Genomic DNA, 22,538 nt, shown 5'->3' with positions numbered 1-22,538 from the left:
ACACCACAGCTCACAGGAACGCCGGATCCTTAACCCGCTGTGCGAAGCCAGGGACTGAACCTACGTCCTCATGGATGCTAGTGGGATTCGTTTCCGCTGAACCACGGTGGGAATTCCCACAGTTGAGCTTCTTGAATTTTGTTCTAAAAAGTGTGTGCTGGTTAGAGCCTGTTCCTGGAAATCTGCTTCGTAGTGTGTTATTACTTTGTGTCTTCATTGATCACCCTGTGGCCTTAAATAACTTAATCTTTCCCAAGCTCATCTGGCCCCTGTCTGTTAGAATGTTGCAGGACCTGGTAGAGCACACCTTGGTATTTCTAAAGGTCTCTATGTAGCCTACAAGTAGGGCAGTGTAACAGGGCCACTGGCGTGTTACATTCTGCTCCTTACTCTGCCTTTGATTGATTTGGTGGTTTCGAGTTAAATCATTGCTTTGTGTGACTGTTCTCTTATCTAAAAACAAGGTTAGGAGTTCCCGTGGTGGCTCAGTGGTTAACAAATCCGACTAGGAACCATGAGGTTGCGGGTTCAATCCCTGGTCTTGCTCAGTGGGTTAAGGATCCGTGAGCTGTGGTGTAGGTTGCAGACGCGGCTCAGATCGTCGTTGCTGTGGCTCTGGCGTAGGCCGGCGGCTACAGCTCCAACTCGACCCCTAGCTTGGGAACCTCCATATGCTGCTGGAGCAGCCCAAGAAAAATGGCAAAAAGACATAAATAAATAAATAAATAAATAAAAACAAGGTTAATATTGGTAGTTATTGCCTTCTCATGTTGAATCTCGATGAAGGAGGGGCCCACAGAGCTTTCCCAAGCTGGGGTACAGGGCCTGTAATGGCAAAAGTGGTGGGCTAGGAGTCAGAGCACTTGGCTCTGTTGCCTGCGGAGCTGCGTGACTTGCATACCTCCCCCCCCCCCCGCCCCCACTCCCTCTACTCGAGGGTTATGAGAATTAAATGGGAAATTTTGTAGAAGGAAGTGTTCCTGCTTTATAGGTCATATGAGTGGGAGAGCCGAGGATTATCTTCAAAGTGCCATGAGATTGTCACATTTAGAAATCATAGATTTAATGTAGTCTTTTGTTCGTTTGGTTTTGGACTTCTTAGGTGAGACTTCCATTGGAGGTTTTCATTTTTCTTCATCTTCTTCTTTTTTTTTTTAGTGGTATGTGTGCAACAGAGAGAAATTATGTGAATCACTCCAGGCTGTCTTTGTTCAGAGTTACCTTGATCAAGGAACACAGATCTTCTTAAACAACAGCATTGAGAAATCGGGCTGGCTATTTATCCAATTATATCATTCTTTTGTGTCATCTGTTTTTAGCCTGTTTATGTCTAGAACATCTATCAATGGGTAAGTGAATCTTGTTTTGTTTTGTTTTTTCTTTATCCTCAGGTCTAAAAAAAGAAAAGGAAAAAGTTACCTTGTAGAGATGTTGAGGGCCTCTACAGCTGCAACACTTCTGTTCAAAATCCTTGTTTCAGTGTCTCAGCCCCTGCAGTTATACTGTTAAAACCATAACTTGGAGTTCCCGTCATGGTGTAGTGGAAACGAATCTGACTGGGAACCATGAGGCTGTGGGTTCAATCCCTGGCCTCGCTCAGTGGGTTAGGGATCTGGTGTTGCTGTGAGCTGTGGTGTAGGCTGGCAGCTATAAGCTCTAATTCTACCCCTCGCCTGGGTACCTCCATATGCCGTGGGTGTGGCCCTAGAAAGCAAAAAAATAAATAAAATAAAATTCACCATAACTTGATAAATAGCCTCATTGGTCTCTGTTTCTGTGATGGGAATTGTGGTGTTTCCCAACTTTGATGTGTGCCGAGGGATTACCTGGGACTCTGGTTAAAATGCAGATTCTGTATCAGTAGGTCTGGTGTGAGACCCGAGATTCTGTATTTTTAGCAACTTCTCAGGTGATGTCTATTCTGCTGCTGATCTGTCAGAAAGAAGCAAGATACTTAACATAGGCTGAAGAGTAAGATCTTTGCCTACGGCACACTTCCCAGAGGCAGGTTTTTTTTGGGGGGATGGATCCAGTTCCGCCCAGCAGTGGATGATGATGGCTTGTTGGAGTGAAGAGTCCTCCCTCTCTTCTTAAATCATGTCTAGGCTTACCAGGATTTTGTAAACTTAGTGGGAAATTCTGAATGAGAACAACATAGAGCGGTTCTCTTATGTACACTTGTGGAAAAAGCTTTAGGAATAGTTTTATCCTTTTTTGACCAAATGTTCAGACATCCCCAAAGCCCAAGAATCCAGAACACCGAAGAGAAAAGGCCGAAGGGCTCAGTGCTGGAGAAGCCTGTTGGACCACCTGCAGCCACAGGCTGGGCCCACGTTTTCTTGCCTTGAGGTTTGGAGCCAGCTTCTGCTGAACGCCTGCTCCTCTGGTCTATCATCTGGTTCTTAGATATGTTTTCAGGCACCGTGAGCCATTTCTCAGCATTTCTTCCTTGATTTTCTTCACCGTTGACATGAATTTGCCTTAAATTTGCTTCAGCAAACAGTTGCTATTTTGTGTTGCTAGTCGAGTTTATACAACTTGCTCTGACCTTGTGTTTCTAAAATTGGCTGCACGGCATTTCTGGTTCTGTATGTGTCTTTAGCTTTTTGGTTGGGAAAGCAGACTAGTCACTGCAGCAATGATTTTTCAACCTTTTTGGGGTCCTGCACCTCTTTGAAAGTGAGAAAAGGAGAAATCCTCTCTTCAGACAGTCTTTACATTCAACATTTTGTATATAATTTGGGGAGATTTCAAGCTTTATTTTATTGTATTATTATTATTAGTTTTTGCTTTTTAGAGCCGCATTGGCGGCATATGGAGGTTCCCAGGCTAGGGGTCTAATCGGAGCTGTAGCTGCTGGCCCACATCACAGCCGCAGCCACAGCCGCAGGATCCAAGCCATGTCTGCAACCTACCCCACAGCTCATGGCAGTGCCAGATCCTTAACCCACTGAGTAGGGCCAGGGTTCGAACCCTCAACCTCATGGTTCCTAGTCAGATTCGTTTCTGCTGCGCCACAACAGTAACTCTGAGATTTCAAACTTTAAACCACCTCCTCTACCTATATCCTAGGGGCCCCTGGTTAAAATTCTTTGCTCTGAGATTTTACAATTGGTCAAAGAGAGGCATTACAATTAACAGACTCCTTTTGGCCTCCCTTACCTATAGCTCTTCTGTTTTTGTTTTTCATTGTTTTTTTGTTTGTTTGTTTTAGTAATTCACATCTTTACCTCCCTCCTTCCCCTCCCCAAACAACGTGTCTTATCCTGTGTCCTGTTCTCAGGTGAAAGCTTAATTTTGAGCCATTTGGTACTTTTTATTCTTGACAATGGTAGCTTATTACCACGAATAGCTATCTCTTACAGAAATAATTACTGTGCTAACCTTCTCGAATTAAGAAGATGTTTCAAAAAAAAAGGAAGATAAGTTTCTTATCAGACTTCCTGAAGCCAAATAAGGAGAGACTTGACAGCTGTTTTCAGAATTTTTTATTAAATTAAATTTTTTTTTTTTTTTTTTGGTAAGGGCCAGACCTGAGGCATATGGAAGTTCCCAGGCTAGGGGTTGAATTGGAGCTGTAGCTGCCAACCTACACCACAGCTCACGGCATTGCCCGATCCTCAACCCACTGAGCGAGGCCAGGGATCAAACCCTCATCCTCATGGCTACTGGTCTGGTTTGTTACCACTGAGCTTCAACAGGAACTCCCAGAATTTATTTTATAAGGAAGATATTTGTAAGGAGGGGTATCTCCTGTATAGACTCTAAATCTAAGAGAACTTAGCTTGTGGCCAGAGAACCTAGGATGGTTATTACACACACACACACACCAAAAAACACATGGACATCACTAACTTCAGGAGTAAAAGACAAATTAAAGAGCCATATCTCTCCATGCTGTATGTTTGCCAGATACCTTGTGTTGAGCAAGGTCAGTGTGTCTGAATCTTTTAAGTGGGATAATTCTTCAGTATGTGGTCTGCCCCATACCTAGCAGAACAGTTTAACTTTTCTGACCTTTGCCCACTAAATGACAGTAGCACCCAGAACTCCCTACCTTCTCCCAGTGCCCCTTAGAGGACAAAGACCATCTGAGGCCGAGGAGTTTAGATTTTTTTTTTTTTTTTTCCGACAGTGTAAGTCTTTTTGCATAGCCTTTGTTGTGCATGATCTTTGCAGATAGGACAGCGCTTCTCTCTCTGGTGCCTTTAGACCTGAGCTCTGACTTCACATGACCTCTAGCTCTAGAATTTCATGATGGGTCATGTCAAGGGTCCTTAGATTCCAAAGAGATGACTAGAGAAGCTTGTTATTTTGTACCTGGGAAAGTTTAAGCCACATAACTATTTTGCAACTTAACTTTTGGTCCTATGGAAAGCCAGCACCGACATTTAAAATATGCATTCCCCAGAGCTGTAGCCTCTGTAACCTCTTCTTGCTCTGACTCTGGCTCCTGTGTGAATTTTTAATAGGATTTTTTTTTTTTTTTTTTGCTTTTTAGGGCCGCACCCGCAGCCTATGGAAGTTCCCAGCCTAGGGGTCAAATCAGAGCTATAGCCTCCAGCCTGCGCCACAGCCACAACAACGCCAGATCTGAGCCGTGTCTTTGACCTATACCACAGCTCATGGCAACGCCAGATCCTTAACCCACTGAGGGAGGCCCTGGGACCGAACCCGCATCCTTATGGATACTAGTCAGGTTCATTTCTGCTGCACCACAACGGGAACTCCTGTATGACTGTTTTAGTAGGTTCAGTTCCTTTTCTCAAATTTCTCTCTGTGGCTTGCTTTCCTATTAGAAGGTAGGAACAATGGAGGATTAAAAACAACCTATCTTTTAGGAAATAATGACTTTGTTTGGGAGGCAGTCGTAGTGGGTCAAAGTCTCTGAGGATTCACCCTCTCCCATTTTTTTAGCATTCCTGGGGCAGAAGATCCACCTCACATAGATCATTAGATTTAGTTGACCTCTGCTCAGGGAACGGGGAGGGCAAGTTTGTCATATGAACTCCATAATTTAAATTTTTTCCCGAGACTGGTCTTACCAGGAGCACCCAGCCGCACATGCCCTTCCAGTCACTGTGTAACAGACAGGTTGTCCCTTGATGATTATTTCCAGAAAGGACAGTACAGGTGTCCCTGCCGTCTCCTAGACTAGTGCTTGTCACACTTGTCCAGGGTCTGAAGAGGAGGTGCCTCAGGAGCTGCTTCAGGCTGCAGGGAAAGACCCAGAAGTGGGCTGGCAGCAGTGCCAGGGCTCTCAACCTCCTTTCAGCCCTTCTCCTGTGACATCTGACAGTGTCTATGAGTCACGTCTGCTTCATCTAAAGAAAGGGTTCTGTTGGCGTGCCTGCTCTGGCGCAGGGGCTTAAGGATCCGATGATCCAACATCTCTTAACCATCTATTATCTAGAGCAGTTTTTTTTCTCACTCATTGTTCAGTTTCACAGTCTAAATGGCTTTTTTTCCTCTCTGCTTTTTCTGCTCAGTTCGTAGGCTAGTGTTGTGGCCTGATTCTGTCAACCTGTCATTTTTTTAAACCAATGAACATGTTTTCTGTTTACCCCTTCCATCTTTCTGTCCTGTTTTGACTTAAATTCTTCACATGCATCCTTTAATTTCTCATTTATGTCTTCTTCCCTTCTCACCTTTTATTCCTCTCTTTTTCCTTGCTTGTTTTGGGATATTGTCTGCAACCTCCAAGACAGATGATGATATCTGGAGTTGTTTTCTTATTTTTTTTTTTGTCTTCTTAGGGCCGCACCTGCAGCACATGGAGGTTCCCAGGCAAGGGGTCGAATCAGAGCTATAGCTGCCGGCCTACACCACAGCCACAGCAACGCAGGATCCACGCCACAACTGCATATCTACACCACGGCTCACAGCAACGCCAGATCCTTAACCCACTGAGCAAGGCCGGGGTTTGAACCCTCAACCTCATCGTTCCTAGTCACATTCGTTTCCGCAGCACCACTATGGGAACTCCTGTTTTATTTTAGCAACTTTGCTTTTTAATCATAAGTCATATAAAAGATAGCGATTTTAATCATGTAAGCTTGTAAAATAAACATTTTGTAAGTTCAGAAGACTGTTGGTGCTGTCATACTTTGTGTGGATGTTGGGTGGGAGTGCTTGTTTTGTATAGTTATCCATTTCTGTCGTATTTTCTTTTCCAGGTTGCTAGGAAGAGGCTCAATGTTTGTGTTTTCACCAGATCAGTTTCAGAGACTGCTTAAAATTAATCCAGATTGGAAAACCCATAGACTCCTTGATTTAGGTGCTGGAGATGGCGAAGTCACAAAAATCATGAGCCCTCATTTTGAAGAAATTTATGCCACCGAGCTGTCGGAAACGATGATATGGCAGCTTCAGAAGAAGAAATACAGGTATAATTTTTAGACCTGGTTTGGAGTACAGTTCTTGGTTTTAGATGTATTTCTTCTTGAGATTATATTATTTAAAGGATAGAAATCAGAAACAGTTTTCGATGCTGAGACATTTTAAAAAAATCTTCCATATTCCAGTTGACCCTCGAATAATGCAGCGGTTAATCCACATGTAACCTGTAGCTCTCCCCATCCATGGATTGAGTCAACCACGGACCATGTAGTGTTGTAGTATTTACCTTTGAAAAATACCAGCAACGGATAAGTGGACCCAGGAAGTTCAAACCCACGTTATACAAGGGTTAACCGTACAATTAAGTGGAAATTGAGCAGGAAATCATCTTTTCTTGGCAGTATTTTTTCTGAGGTGTTGCCACTGCAGGGAGGAAAAGAGCAGGTAAGAGACAGCTTGGAAAAGAGAGATCAGATGTAGGGACTTGTTCCCTAATTTGAACCTGGCATTCTCACATCTTGTTTTTGGTTTGTTTTAATTAAAAATTATTTTAAAAGGTGTGAAAATATGTAACATACAATTTACCATCTTAGCCATTGTTAGGTGTACAGTTCAGTGGAATTAAGTACGTTTGCCTTGTGGTTTCGCCCTCATCACCATTCATCTCCAGAACTTTTTCATCTTCTCCACCCAAAACTTTGGGGACCAATTCCCCAGTCCTCTGACCCACTGGTTCCTGGCAAGTACCATTCTACTTTCTGTCTATGAATTTGACCACTCTAAGAATCTCAAATAAGAAAAATTGTGGAGTTCGTGGCACAGTGGGTTAGGATCTGGCATAGTCATTGCAGTGGCTCAGGTGGCTGCTGTGGCGTGGGTTCGATCCCTGGCCAGGGAATTTTCACACGCCATGAGTGTGGCCAAAAAGGAGAAAGGGGGAGTTGTACAGTATTTATTCTTTGGTGATTGACTTATTTCACTTAGCATAAAGTCTTGAAGGGTCATCCATGTTGTAGCCTGTGTCAAAATCTTTCTTTTTCAGGCTGAGTAATATTCCATTGTCTGCATTTCCCACATTTTGTTGCTCCATCTGTTGGTGGACACTTGGGTTGCTTCTACCTTTTAGCTGCTGTGAAGAATGCTGCTCTGAACATGGGTATACAGATAGCTGTTTGAGTTGCTGCTTTCAGGTGTATACCCAGAAGTGGAGTTGCCTGGTCCTGTGGGAAATCCGTGTTCAATTTTTTGAATGAATTGCCATCTTTTTTCCATCCCAGCTGCACTCTTTTGACACCCCACCTGCAATTCACAAGAGTTCTGGCTTCTCTACATCTTCAGCGATACTTGTTTTCTGTTTTTGTGATAATAGCCATCCAAATGGATGTGACGTGTCAGATCCTGGTTTTTAGACCATCTGCTGCTTGAGAGATGTAGGAAGGAGGTGATTCCCCCCGCCCCCCACCGCCCCTTTTTGGCAGTCCCATGGCAGATGAAGTTCCCAGGCAAGGGGTCAGATCTGAGCCGTCGTTGTGACCTAAGCCACAGCTGCGGTAACCTCAGATCCTTAACCCACTGTACTGGGCTGGGGATTGAACCTGTGACCCAGCACTCCCAAGCCACCCCCGATCCCTTTGCACCACAGCAGGAACTCCAGAAAGAGGTTATTCTTCATTCAGTATGGATTGTATTGAATGGGAGAGGAAGGTGCTGAGTATAGAACGGGGAGGTGGAGGTGAGGCCTGCCTCCTCCTCTGATATTTTGCAGTCTGGGTTTAGGCTTGGAAAGAAGGCAGGGAGAATCATACTCCCTCGCTTTTCTACCAACTTAAGTTCCTACTTACACTTATTGACCCTAGAGGCGGAGTGTTCACAGGGCTCTTGGAGCAGGATTAGGTTTAAACATTGACATTTTTAGCCTGGGGAAGAGAAGACCAAGTAGGAAGGGAAGTGACTGTAGATGGGTATTGAAAGGAATTTGCCTGGAAGGGGAGGGAGTGGGTTTAGTCTGCTTTAATCAGGCACAGCTGCTGCTGAGTTAGAGGTAAGGGAGATTGACCTTCCTAATAGCTTGAGCATCCAAGTCCTTGTCACTGTTTTTAATAGCTGTTAGGGCTGTTCGAGGAGACATAACCTGTGTGAGATTGAACACAGTGATGCCTAAAACCCAACAGTCTGTCTCAGATTAGAGCCTGCTGGGTCTGTGTGGTGACAATTGAAATGTATTTCTTCAATTAGAAAGAAATTCACCATTTCAAAATTTGCTCCGTGTTATTAGCAGTGACTTACATCATGCCCAATTCCAAATATGATGCTCTTCCCACTTAAAATCCCAAAACCCATGTTTTGAAAGTGGTATGGGAGGAAGACATTTGAAACGTGTCTTTGAAAATTTTTTTTTAATTTATTTTTATTTATTTTTTAGGGCCGCACGCACAGCATACGAAGGTTCCCAGGCTAGAGGTCCAATCAGAGCTACAGTTGCCGGCCTACACCACAGCCATAGCAACTTGGGATCCAAGCCTCATCTGCAACCTACACCACAGCTCACGGCAAGGCTGGATCCTCAACCCACTGAGCAAGGCCAGGGATCTGACCTGCAACCTCATGGTTCCTAGTCGGATTCATTAACTACTGCGCCACCATGGAAACTCCTAAGCAAGTAGTGTCTTATTAAGTTTAGGGTTTGCCTAATCCATGGGACGTTTAGCTTAATTCCATGTTTTGTTTTGTTTTTGCCTTCTTTTTGGGGGGGGGTAGTAGCTATTTTTGTTTCTCCTCAATATCTAGGCCCATAAAAAATTGGCTTTTTCATAAAGATTCTGAATGTCATTCTTTTCTCTTCTCTCTTTTTTTTTTTTTTTGTGGCCATGCCCGCAGCATGTGGAAGTTCTTGGGCCAGGGACCAAACCCATTCCACAGAGTGACCTGAGCTGCTACAGTGATGGTGCCACATCTTTAACCTGCTTGCACCACAAGGGAACTCCCCGGATGTCATTTTTAAAATAAATCCATAAACAGAAAATGGCCAGGTTTTCCCTCTGTATTGCCAAGATATCATTGTTTTTTGCCAGAAAACCTGATCATAAAATTTAAGGATATGGCTTTGATTTTTAAAACAAAACAACAACTGTACATTGTTGGTGTTTTGTTTTTTATTTAGAATTTATGAAAATACTGACTGCTTTGTTATTTCTCTAAGGAAAATGTATTTTAATCCCCCCCAAAGATAAAACTATTACTTAACTCACTTTCTCAAAAATAATAACCCCCCCGAAGACATCTTGCTTCGAGAATTAGAAATCCTGTTTCAGGGGAGTTCCCTAGTGGCCCAGTGGTTAGGACTTGGTGCTTTTACCACTGCAACTCCAAGTTCAATCCCTGGTCTGGGAACTGAGATCTCATAACAAGCTGCGGCATGCTGTGACCATTTAAAAAAAAAAGAGAGAGGTGCTGTTTTGGAAGAGCTACAGACGTTTCGGAAAGGATTATACAATTGCTTTTTGGTTGTACTAACAAACAGTTCCACAATTCAAATGAAAATAAATAAAAACTGTTTTTGGCCAGGGAAAAAAATTTTGCAGCCTGTTTACCTTCCTCAGTCTGCTTTACCAAAAGTTAATGTGAACATTAGTTGACATGCTCTGAATGGTGGTGGCAGATGGTGGAGGAAACAAGCGCGTGGCCAGATGCTGAGTGGTAACGGGATGGGTATCTGCAAGGGCAGGTCACACGTGGGTGGTTCAGAAGGAGTTAGGTACACGTTTGTGACACCAGAGAAAAAGACCTTTAGTGTGAATTTGAAGAGTGCTTGATCATAGGTTTGGGATCGTTCTTAAAAAGAAAAGCAAACATATATATATATATTCGGTCTTTTTAGGGCTGTACCTGCAGCATATGGAAGCTCCCAGGCTAGGGGTCAGATGGGAGCTGCAGCTGCCGGCCTACATCACAGCCACAGCAACGCCAGATCTGAGCTGCGTCTGCCACCTGCACCGCAGCTCACGGCAATGCCGGATCCTTAACCCGCTGAGCGAGGCCAGGGATCAGTCTGTGTCCCCATGGATACTAGTCAGGTTCATTACTGCTGAGCCACAACGGGAACTCCTGAAGGAAATTTTGTTGTTAATTCTGTTTTTTTTATATGTTCGTATCCTCTTGCTTCTCTTTTTTCTTTCTTTTCTTTTCTTTTTTTTTAACGAAAGATACTGGAGACTGAGGTGATGGCCATTCACTCTCAGTGCACCACCCCGGAAGCATTAATTCAAACTCAGATGTCAGGTTCTTTCTCACCTTACGTGGAGAGAACAGGTTCATTGACCTGAACAACTTACTGGGAGAGTTTTCAAGTTGTAATTTCTACCCTGCCAGTGATTTACAGAGTGACCTTGGACAAGTTACCTCCTTTATTTTTCTCATAAGAGGAAAATTCTAACTTGTTAGGATTCCTGGGCTAATATGCAGTTTGGGGCCAATACATTTGTCTTCATCATGGAATTGTGTTTACAATTAGAAATCACAGAACAGAGTAATGATGAAGCTGGACCTCTATGCTGTCCCAGTATTAAAGCTATAATTTTCTGTTTTGAGCCTGTGTTTCTGTCTTTCAAAATTACCAACACAGAGACTGCCTTTCCTCAAGTAATTTGAGATGGATTTAGTGAGATTATTCCAGATTAAAGCATGCTAATGAGGTTTGGCTTCTGTTTCCTTGTAATTAGGCCTAATGTATTGTTTTAAATCAAATATATAATTTGTGTTTTGCAAATTCATAATTTTAAATTGGTGTTTGGCTCAGGCATCAGTATGCAAATAGTTTTTAAAATGGGAATCGATGACGTTTTTATCCTGAAAGTAGAATCTTCTGTCTAGTTTGAATGAGCTAAACCCAGTTCCTAGAATTGCCATTGCAGTCACAGTTGCAGTGCAACAAAGTGATTTTGGAGCTCTAATGCCCAACTCATTTCAACCCCCAAGAAATTGGGCTAGCTCCTTGAAGTTTGTCTTGGAGGAGGCTTTAGTTTTTTAAGAAATCTAGATTGAAAAGAAGATGCAGCCAAGTGGTTTGTCCGTTTCTTTTTTTTTTTTTTGTCTTTTTGTCTTTTCTAGGGCTGCTTCCGCGGCATATGGAGGTTCCCAGGCTAGGGGTCTCACTGAAGCTACAGCCACCGGCCTGCGCCAGAGCCACAGCGAGGGATCCGAGCCACGTCTGCGACCTACACCACAGCTCACGGCAATGCTGGATCCTGAACCCACTGAGTGAGGCCAGGGATCGAACCTGCAACCTCATGGCTCCTAGTCGGATTCGATAACCACTGCGCCATGACAGGAACTCCTGTCCCTTTCTATTCTGCTCTACAAAAATGCTCTAAATGCCCTTATGCTCATGAGTGTTCCTAAACAGCCCTCGTATGCTTTTAGAATTTTCTATGGTTTTCTCGGCTATATCTGCTCAGTGTGATCAAAGGCTTGTTTACCAGAGGTCTCTTCTCCTGTTTCCTTTACCTCCTGTCTGTCTCATAACATGCCTCACCACATTCTGATTGCTGTAACCAGGCAGGAGTGAGTAATTTATAGAATTGCCTCAATGGCACTTGCTCACAAAGACTGTTGATGTAAGGACTTCTCCCCTTATAACTTAGTAAAGAACGAGAAATGTCCTGGGGAGGTGGGGAGAAGGAGGGAGGGAAGAGAGGGATTGCTTGTGTGGGAGTGAGACATTGGGGGCTGAGAGTGGTATGTTAACTAGAGCTCTTCACTTACTGGTTTGGTTTGGTTTGGTTTGGTTTTAGGGCTGCACCTGCAGCATATGGAGGTTCCCAGGCTAGGGGTCAAATCAGGGCTGTAGCCCCTGGCCTGCACCACAGCCACAGCAACACACGATCTGAGCCACGTCTGTGACCTACACCACGGCTCACAGCAATGCTGGATCCTGAGCGAGGCCAGGGATGGAACCTGCGTCCTCATGGGTGTTAGTCAGATTCGTGTCCACTGAGCCACCATGGGAACGCCTTCACATACTGTTTTAATAGGCTGTGCTGCACTTTATCTTTTTCTAAATAGTATTTAGATATGAGAATTCTAGAGGACGAAATCGTATTTCTTTCCTGGGATCAGCAATAGGGGATCAAAAGATCTCGGGTTGTAAATGGAAATTATCTGAGACTACTCCCAGCCACTCTTAAAAATAGCCAGGCCCCTAGGCATAGAAAACATGAATATATGATGTAGTCTGTGGTTACCTTCCAGTGAATGTAGAAAGCAGGATTCTTTGTTCATTAACTGATGTTCGAGAATTGGGTGCCCTAGTTTCGTGATAATTTTTATCGCTTTATATTTTCATACTTATTAAACATACCAGTTCTTAGGAAATTTTGGATGTGTTGAGATTTGGAATTAGGTAAAATGCTAAATTTAACGAAATATGATTGTTTGCTTTTACATGGCCATTTTATTGCTGCAGATAGAAATTATAAATGAAGATTTTGAACTTACTTTGATTTAGAAGAAAAAAATTAGAGGTTTTATGGGCATCGAATTAAAGATGTTTTTAAGACGGTTTCTATCTTTCTGATTTTTCCAGAGTGCTGGGTATAAATGAGTGGCAGAATACAGGGTTCCAGTATGACGTCATCAGCTGCTTGAATTTGCTGGACCGCTGTGATCAGCCCCTGACTTTGCTGAAAGATATCAGAAGTGTCTTGGAGCCAACCCGAGGCAGGGTCATCCTTGCTCTGGTTTTACCCTTTCATCCATATGTGGAAAACGGTAAGTGTGGTCCCCTACGCACTGGCCTGTGCTCCAGCAGTGGTGTTTATTGGTGTTTGTGATTCTGTGCTGTGCACAATTAGACGTGGTCTGGTATTTCTCAGATGGGCCCGCAATTGAGCAGAATACACTTAAACCCCTGTGAAATATCACCTTGGTTAATATTCATCTTAATGTGGCTTTTTATAGAACTCTAGGACACCAACTGCAGTGGTAATAATTAATGCCCAGCAGGATCTGCCTGCTTGAGATTTTGAAAGCCTGAACTGTGTCATCCATATTTTCTGCTTTTAAATGGAGCCTGAATCCTTAATTTATGAGTTTGGGAGTTGAGTTAAGCAACCTGTGATGTCTTTTAATCCACCTTTATATGCCTGCCAAATGTCATAAATGTTTTTATTTTACATCTCTTGACCCAGAGCCTGAAAGCGATAAATCCTGTTGTGATCCATTTTTCTCCTTTTGAAGCCTTATGTCCCAGCATGTATCGTTTCTTTGTGTGACGCTTGGTCTTTTGATTGCATAGTCTTACTCTTTGGTAATAAATACCGAATGAAGACTGTCTCAGAAGAAATGGTTTGATTTCCTGTTGCTTCATATTTACGGTGACTTCTGGCCATAGTCACATTAATTAGTACTTGGTTTTAGCTTCTGTGGTTTGCATTTTAGGTCATGTTGAAAGTTTGTTTTTGTTTTTGTTTTGTTTTTAAGATTTAAATTTTTTTCTCTTATAGTTGATTTCATGTTGAAAGTTTTGACTTCAAGCCGCTTTTGCATTTTCATAAGTTATCGTACAGTAAATTATACAAGTACTGCATGTTATGATTTTAACATCTGTACCTTTTTTCTTGTACTGCTTGTTCAGCTTTGGGTTGAAAAACTCGAAGCGCTTGCAGACATTTTTAAGACATGCATTAGGGAGTTCCCGTAGTGGCGCAGTGGTTAACGAATCCGACTAGGAACCATGAGGTTGCGGGTTTGATCCCTGCCCTTCTCAGTGGGTTAAGGATCTGGCGTTGCCATGAGCTGTGGTGTAGGCCGTAGAAGCGGCTTGGATCCCATGTTGCTGTGGTTGTGGTATAGGCTGGCGGCTACAGCTCCGATTGGACCCCTAGCCTGGGAACCTCCATATGCCGTGGGAGCGGCCCAAGAAATGGCAAAAAAGACCAAAAAAAAAAAAAAAAAGACATGCATTAATGTTTTGAAAGCGTCGTCGCTATCAAGTATCTGTGAAAATCTACGTGTTAAGGAGTGATGCCCGTGTTTGCTTACAGCCATGGATTTGTGTGGTGACTCGTTTCTTCATTTCTTCCGGTCCCTATTTTTTTCCCCTCTGGTCTTGGTCCCTTCTGATGGGTCCCTTGGTCCCTTTAATGCTTGTCTTCACGTTTATCAAATGGTTTTAGATTTGTGTGGCTGGTGGGGAAAATGGAGAGTTCTTTCGACATAGGAGGGTGGGATGGAGCACAGATGGGTGTTCTCCTGCCATCTGACTTGTCCCTTCTCACATTCCTATGTTGAATCATTTGTCATGGTAGAAAAAAACCGCTTTCACGCGTGCATGCCCATAGAGCGCCTGTGTGTGCTGTACAATAAAGAAAACGTAGGCAACATGGTCCTTGATAATTCAGCGGCCTTGACCTCATTGCAGTGCTGTTCTCTGTGTAATTAAACCTCCGCTCCCTCTCGCTGCACATCAGGTTGGGAGGTAGGTCCAGGCTTCCTGTGTCCTGTGGGGCAACAACACGACGGAACTTGAATGCTGCTTCCTGGCATAGCAGGAGGTAGAAGAGCAAGGGAAGAAACATCAGTCTAATCAGGGATTTTATTTCCTCATGTTTCTGATATCAAAACTTGAGAGGAAGTCAGACTAGACAAGCAGGCAGTCTCCAGTAAGGATTGAAAAACAAGCCCCTTGTTTGTGGCTGCACCAAGTGGCCTCTTGAGTTCAAGAAGTCTCGTGTGTGACATGCAGCAACCAAACCTGAGACATGAAGTCTTGTTGCTGTGGGGGACCTTTAGTGACCTATACGTTTCGTAGACTGCTTGTGTCACTGGACCACTGCTTCCTTTCTCTAAGTCACCAGTTAGCTCCTGATGATAATCCACGTGATAACTTACCATGTGATGATCACGGGGTGCAAATGATCTTGCTGTGTGAGTTCATGAATCCTGGGCTCTTTTAAGGCTGTCTGAATATACTCTGCATACTTGGCTCAATTTCCTTTTTAACAAAAGCCATTGTAGATGAAGTAATTACTTATGGTTTCTCTTGTCTGGTTGGTTTTTTTGTTTTTGTTTTTTGGGTTTTTTTTTTTTTTTATCTTGAAGTCAGACCATAGTGATTTGTTGCCTAGGTTAATTTGGGGGGAAAAAATTACAAAATGTATCTTTCTGATTTCAGTTTGTTTGGTTCACTGACCCCGTCCTGATTAGGGGTTGTTAAATCTCGTGAGAATTGTTTAAAGCATTGAAAGGGAGGAAAATACGTAGTCAGGAAAAGGAGACTAGTATTGCAAAAGTGAAAACTTAGTGATGTTTGGTTTTTCAGAGTTGTAATTTTTATAAAGAGGTAATGCATGGTCAAAAGAGTTCAAGCGGTTTGCCAGAAAGTCAGTATATAATGAGAAGTTCCAGTTGCTTCTCTTCCAGTTCCATGATCTTGTTCAGGTTTCTTGACTGTTCTTCTAAAGATAGTCTATGCAAATATATAAGTATGCGTTCACATAAAAAATTGATTCTATAATTACAGCCCATTATAAATGCTTCCATTGCCCTTTTCCTCTTAAGTAAATCTGGTAAATTATCCCTTACCAGCACCTCAGTGTCTACATCCTTGTCTGCACGTAAGCAGTGGTGTGCTGGAGCTGGTTTTACTGGTTCAGGAGAGCTGATTATTAGTTGTATTGAGAGGGATTTTGTGAACTGGTTCTTAAACTTGGCCACCATAACATTGTCCGTGGTGAGAGGATTTATACCATGGAAATTGGCCAACACTGCAAATAGCTTCTTTCTCCCTTCTCCGAGCAGGTTGGTAAGCATTTACCAGCACCCTGCTGTGGGTGTATGGTTACTTGAAGAGGCCCCTGTTGAAGCACTTTCAGATACTGGAAGTTTGCTTTATAAACACAAGTGAAATGGATGCTCTTAGGCCAATCTTTGCATACATGTATCAGGATGTTTTCTGCTTCAAGAAACAGAAGGAGCAACTAAAAGTATGTATAAGGATGTTTTCTGCTTCAAAAAACAGAAGGAGCTTTTAAAAACTAAGAGTTTAGGAGTTCCTGTCAAGGCTCATGGTTAATGAACCCGACTAGTATCCATGAGGACGCAGGTTCCATTCGTGGCCTTGCTCCGGGGCCTAAGTATTTGGCGTTCCTGGGCGCTGTGGTGTAGGTTGCAGATGTGGCTCAGATCCCAAGTTGCTGTGGCTGTGGCGTAGGCCCATGGCTACAGCTCTGATTTGACCCCTAGCCTGGGAACCTCCATATGCTGCAGGTGAGGTCCTAAAAAAGACAAAAAAAAAAAAAAGAAAGAGAGTTTATTTTAGAAAAGCGATTCCATGGCTGGTGGAATTCAGTGATGAAAACATCCACTGGCCTTCAGAGCTTGCTCTCATTTCTTCCTCTTCAGCATGTTGACATTCCCCCCAGGATTGCAGAATGGCTGATGCAGCGCCAAGCATCATGTGTAGGCATGACAACGTCTTGGAAAGAAAGGGGCATTTTCTCCTCTACATTTTCTTTGTATGTGAGCGGAAACCTTTCCCAGAGGTCCCCCTGGCACCGTGCACTTGGCCCCAGTGGTAAGGATGGGGGCCATTGCCCTGCCCACCAGCAGCTGGCAGGGGGGCTTAGGGCGATTGTGATGCAGGGCTGGGGAGGACAGGGTCTGCCCTGAGCATGTTTACACTGTGGGCCTGAGCTCTCTCGGTGGAGGTGGAAGGATACTCTTGTGCCACAGACCATCTTTAGCATTGAAAAAGCCTTTAGGGAGTGATGCTGGAGATAAGTGAGTGAAACCATAGGTATCCTTGTCCTCATGGAGTTTCTGTTCCCGTGAGGAAGACAGTGAACTACTGGCGGGTGGTTGGTGATCAGTGTTACGGAGAGAAACAAACAATAAAAGCAAGAAAGGGGCTTCTTGGAATTGGGGTTGGGCTGTAATTTTCAAGAGGGTGCTCAGGGAAGGGCCTCCTAGGGGTGACACCTTCCTAGGAGTGGAATTGCTTGTTAAAGAGTGACTTTTCCAAATAGCTGCCCTGTGATTCTAACACCATTTATCGAATACTCTTTTCACCAGTGCTTTGAAGTGCCACGTTTATCATAGACTAAGGTTCTGTGTGTGTTTTGTTCTGTTCCATTCAGATTTCTCCTTCTGGAGTTCCCATCATGGCTCAGTGGTTAATGAATCCGACTAGGAACCATGAGGTTGCAGGTTTGATCCCTGGCCTCGCTCAGTGGGTTAAGGATCTGGCGTTGCCGTGAGCTGTGGTGTAGGTTGCAGACGTGGCTCGGATCCGGTGTTGCTGTGGCTGTGGTGTAGGCCGGTGGCTACAGCTCCGATTGGACCCCTAGCCTGGGAACCTCCATATGCCGTGGCTGCGGCCCTAGAAAACACAAAAAGACAAAAAAAAAAAAAAAAGACTTCTCCTTCTATGTGTGTTGCCAGTACCACACAATTTTAATTACTGTAGCTTTATCATACATGTTAATATCATAGCACTAGTCCTCTTTTACCAAGTACTTTTAGATTTTTCTTGGCTTATTTATTCAACAGATCAACTTTAGCACTAGCTTGCCTAGTTCCCCTCTCTTAAATTTATGGGTTAATTTAGGGAGTCTTGAGTCTTCCTAGCTAATAATAGGATATGTCTTTTAATCTGTTCAGTTTTGTTCTTTAGTAACAAAGTTTTCTTCATAGAGGTGCTGCACGAGTCTCGTTAGATTTATTCTGTTTGTGGGATTATAAATAGGAATTTTTCTTCCATCATATTTAAAATAGAAATGTTCCCAGCTTTATATAATTGACAAATAAAATTTGTTTGCTTTTAAGGTGTGCACCTTGAGGGTTTAGTACACATATGCATTGTGAAATGATTACTACCATCAAGTTAATTAGCATCTCATTTCCTCACAGTTACCTTTTGGGCGTATGAAGAGAACACGGAAGAGCAATTGACCAATTTGTGTGCAGTTCAGCACTATAGTCTCCAGGCTGTATCCCCAGAACTTAGTCCTCTTAAAACTGAAAATTTGTATCCTTTGGTTTTTTTGTTTGTTTTGTTTTGTTTTGGCCACACCCACAGCTTGCAGAAATTCCAGGGATTGAACCCAAGCCACAGCAGTAACCAGAACTAAGCAGGCACAATGCCGGACCTTTAATCCATTGAGCCACCAGGGAACTCTAAGTTTGTATCCTTTGACCAGTATCTTCTTATTTCCCCCACCCATCCGCTCCTGGCAGCCACCCTTCTCTTCTCTGGTTCTACAAGTGTGACATGTTTCAGTTCAACATATGAGTGAATTATACAGTATTTGTCATTCAGCATCCAGCTGGTTTCACTCAGCGTTGTGTCCTACAGGTTCGTCATGCTCTCTCAAACAGCTCTCCCATCATATTTTATTTTATTTTTATTTATTTATTTTTTTGTCTTCTTGTCCCTTCCAGGGCTGCGCCTACGGCATATGGAGGTTCCCAGGCTAGGGGTCCAATCAGAGCTGTAACCGCCGGCCTACACCACAGCCACAGCCACGCCAAATCCAAGCCGTGTCCCCCACCTACACCTCAGGGCAACGCCGGATCCTCAACCCACTGAGCGAGGCCAGGGATCCCACCTGCAACCTCATGGTTCCTAGTTGGATTTGTTAACCGCTGAGCCATAATGGGAACTCTGCCCCCATCATATTTTAGAGTGGAACGTATGCATACATATACAAGCAGTTGTGTGTGTGTGTGTCTGTGTGTACGCACCAGTTTTGTTATCGTTTACCTTATTGGGTTATTTTAGTGTTTCCAGTGATTTCCGTTATTTATTCTCTTGTTTTCGTTGTTTTGTTTTTTATTTAAATACTGTTAAAGCATCTGCAGATGGTTTTGCTACTTCATTCTCATTTCTAGACTTTTCTTTTTTGGTCCAGGCGAATTTGTAGTTACTTCTAGAAAATGTTTTAAAAATGGTGCAAATTTTTTTTTTTTGGTCTTTTTGTTGTTGTTGTTGTTGTTGCTATTTCTTGGGCCGTTCCCTCGGCATATGGAGGTTCCCAGGCTAGGGGTTGAATCAGAGCTGTAGCCACCGGCCTACGCCAGAGCCACAGCAACGTGGGATCCGAGCCGCGTCTGCAACCTACACCACAGCCCACGGCAACGCCGGATCCTCAACCCACTGAGCAAGGGCAGGGACCGAACCCGCAACCTCATGGTTCCTAGTCGGATTCATTAACCACTTCGCCACGATGGGAACTCCTTTGTTTTGTTTTTGAGTGTAATGAAAAAAATACTTTCAATATGATTTTGTCTTTTGACTTGAGATTGCTGTTTGGCTTGAGATACTTTTTTTTTTTTTTTTAAATCTTGTTTTGTTAAGAGCTTAAAAAATTGGGAATCGATGTTGAATATTGTTGCCTGTGTTTTCAATATCTATAGAAATAGTCATCTTGTTTTTTCTCCATTGGCTTATTAATTAAAGAGTACTTTTGTAATTTATATCCACTCCCACATCTCTGGCCTTAGGCAGGATAGGCTTCTTGTGATGCATCACTCGATTGTGTTTACAAAAACCCTAAATAAAAATATTAGCTTTAATATTATTGACAAATGGTAGTTTGATCTAATCTTTTATTTATTTGAAGGTCATGTTTTGGTATCAGTGTTCTGCTGGTTTTGTAAAAAAAAAAAATAATAATTTTTAAGTTCTTTCTGGTGTTCTGGAACAGTTTAAATAGCATTGCGGTTATCTGGTTTTTGGAATTTTGGTAGAATTCTCCCGTGAAACCATGTGCATTTGGGGAGGTAGCCCTTGGCAACTTTGTCACTTTCTTTTTTTTTTTATAAGGTTTTTTTTTTTTTTTGTCTTTTTGCTATTTCTTTGGGCCGCTCCCGCAGCATATGGAGGTTCCCAGGCTAGGGGTCAAATCGGAGTTGTAGCCACCAGCCTACGCCAGAGCCACAGCAACGCAGGATCCGAGCCGCGTCTGCAACCTACACCACACAGCTCACGGCAAGGCCGGATTGTCAACCCACTGAGCAAGGGCAGGGACCGAACCAGCAACCTCATGGTTCCTAGTCGGATTCATTAACCACTGCGCCACAACGGGAACTCCCTTTGTCACTTTCTTACAGGGTCATTGTTTGGGTTAAGTTTGACGTGTTCAGTTTTAAAGCTCCCATCAGACTAAATAGAAATAAGCAAGACTCTGGCAGGACTACTTCGTGGAACGAACATGGGCTTTGAGAGCTGACCTGGGTTTGAAATAAGGGTCGGCCCTTATTACCTGAGCTCTGATTAAGCTTAGTGTTTCACCTGTAAAAATAGGGCTAATACCTACCTTGAGGTTTGTTCTGAGGCTTAAATAATGTAATTTATAGGCCAGTGCCCAGATACTTAGGGTCTGTCTAAGTATGGGTATTTGATATGTGGTAGATTGATTTCATCCCATCCTGTTCTGTTCTTTGTTTTCATCTGTGGCTTCCTTGATCATATTAGTTCACAATTCTCCACTTTGTTGTGTACATCAGTGCTTTTACCTTTTCATTTTGTCCTATGTGACTTGACTCCACAGACACCTAACTATATGCCTCTTAGCCCAGAGTTTCAAATTCTCAGGTCTTATACTGTAGAGAGAAAGAAATGACTTATTCTTAAAATCTTATTAACATCTTTTGGAATGTGGTTTAAGTGCTCTTGTCTAAAGGGTAGGGTGTATGGACACTAGAGCCGTGTTTCTGTCCATTTTCCTCTTCAGGTTGTTTTAGTATTATTCTCTTTTCATTATCCAGGGAAATACAAATCTAAAGAGAAGGCTGTAGTTTAATCCTTTCTAGTGAAAATTCTGGATGCTCAGATAGCAGGAAAATGCACATGTTAGGGATTCTGTGAAGAGCTCTTTTGAAGAGAGGTTAGGGTCAATGGCTAGGGAGTGAAGTGTGCTTTATATCTCAGTTGAAATGCTGCAAAAATATATTTCTGTAGAAACATCGTTCATTTGCATTCATGTAAAGGCATTTAAGAGCCTATGTACCAGGCAGTGGTAGGCGGTAGAAACACAAAGATAAATGAGACATGTGCTTCTGGTTTTAAAATACTTAGAGAATAGTTTAGAAGATGGAAATAGACAATGGTAGTAGGATAGTCTGCTAAGGAACCTGATAAAGTTCTCTGGGTTTAGAGAAGCAAAGATCCATTAACTGCAAGAGAGATTAGGGAAGTTTTCATGTAGGAAGTAGCATTTGAACTATGTTTGTATCTGTGGAGCACTTTTTTTTTTTTTTTTTGCTTTTTAGGGCCACACCTGTGGTATATGGAAGTCCCCAGGCTAGGGGTCTACTCAGAGCTGCAGCTGCCAGCCTACACCACAGCCATAGCAACACAGGATCTGAGCTGCATCTGCGACCTACGCCACAGCTGACAGCAAAGCCGGATCTTTATCCCACTGAGAGAGGCCAGGGATCAAACCCGCATCCTCATGAGTACCAGTTAGGTTCATTATTGCTGCACCGCAATGGGAACTCCTCTGTGGAGGATATTATCTTGCAGTGGAAACAGCATGTGCCAAGCATGAAGGTCTGAACAAGGGGTTCCCAGGGAAGACTAAGTTCAGTGCAAAAGAGGCTTTTGATTGTGTAATAGTATAGAACTCAATAAATATTGCTGGCTAGATGGATGAATAAAATAGAGAATATTATATGTACATCAAGCACACATGTATGACCCGAGGGAATATCACTCTTTGGGAAAGAATATTCCAAATTTCAGCTTGGTAATCAATCTTTGAAACACAGTCCTTGCTTGTCATGGAAGAGGTTTACTCTGAATCAAATATGAGTTTATCTCAGGGATTCTGTTTCCTCATTAGTTATGCCAAAAGCAGTAAATTTTCAGCCCTGAAAGTACCAAATGTCATGACTCCCAGAAATGAAAAGGAAGTGATTACATCCAACACCTAGATGGTTCTTAGTGTTCCCTCTTTGCCGCCTGGTTGGAAGTTCATTTATTTCAACCAGCCAGTGGTCTCAAAGTAGAGGGAATATGCAAGACAGTTTTGGGGACTCGGGAAGAAAATGTTAGTATGTAAAAGTAAAGAGTTTTTATTTACCTTACTTTTTATACCCATTGTTTTATTTCTATTGTTATGCAGGCATGCACTGTACAAAACACACGTAAAGAGATGTGCACTCAGACACACATATAAGTGTGCCCTCAGTACACAGAGATA

General features: G+C 43.0%; 1 protein-coding gene across 4 annotated transcripts in view; it reads left to right on the top strand.

The window, feature by feature from the left end:
• Positions 1–22,538, top strand: part of METTL9 (methyltransferase like 9) — a 52,332-nt gene that overhangs the window by 15,935 nt on the left and 13,859 nt on the right. For all 4 annotated transcript variants that reach the window (XM_047780328.1, XM_047780327.1, XM_047780325.1 and 1 more), the window contains exons 2-4: positions 1,159–1,349; positions 6,177–6,386; positions 12,920–13,104. In XM_047780328.1, the coding sequence (XP_047636284.1) occupies positions 1,159–1,349; positions 6,177–6,386; positions 12,920–13,104 (586 nt within the window). The remainder of the gene's footprint in view (positions 1–1,158; positions 1,350–6,176; positions 6,387–12,919; positions 13,105–22,538) is intronic.

Source organism: Phacochoerus africanus, chromosome 5 (genome assembly GCF_016906955.1).
Source record: "Phacochoerus africanus isolate WHEZ1 chromosome 5, ROS_Pafr_v1, whole genome shotgun sequence".
Lineage (NCBI taxonomy): Eukaryota > Metazoa > Chordata > Mammalia > Artiodactyla > Suidae > Phacochoerus > Phacochoerus africanus.
The sequence above is the reverse complement of the archived record's forward strand: the minus strand, read 5'-3'. Positions and strand labels throughout refer to the sequence as shown.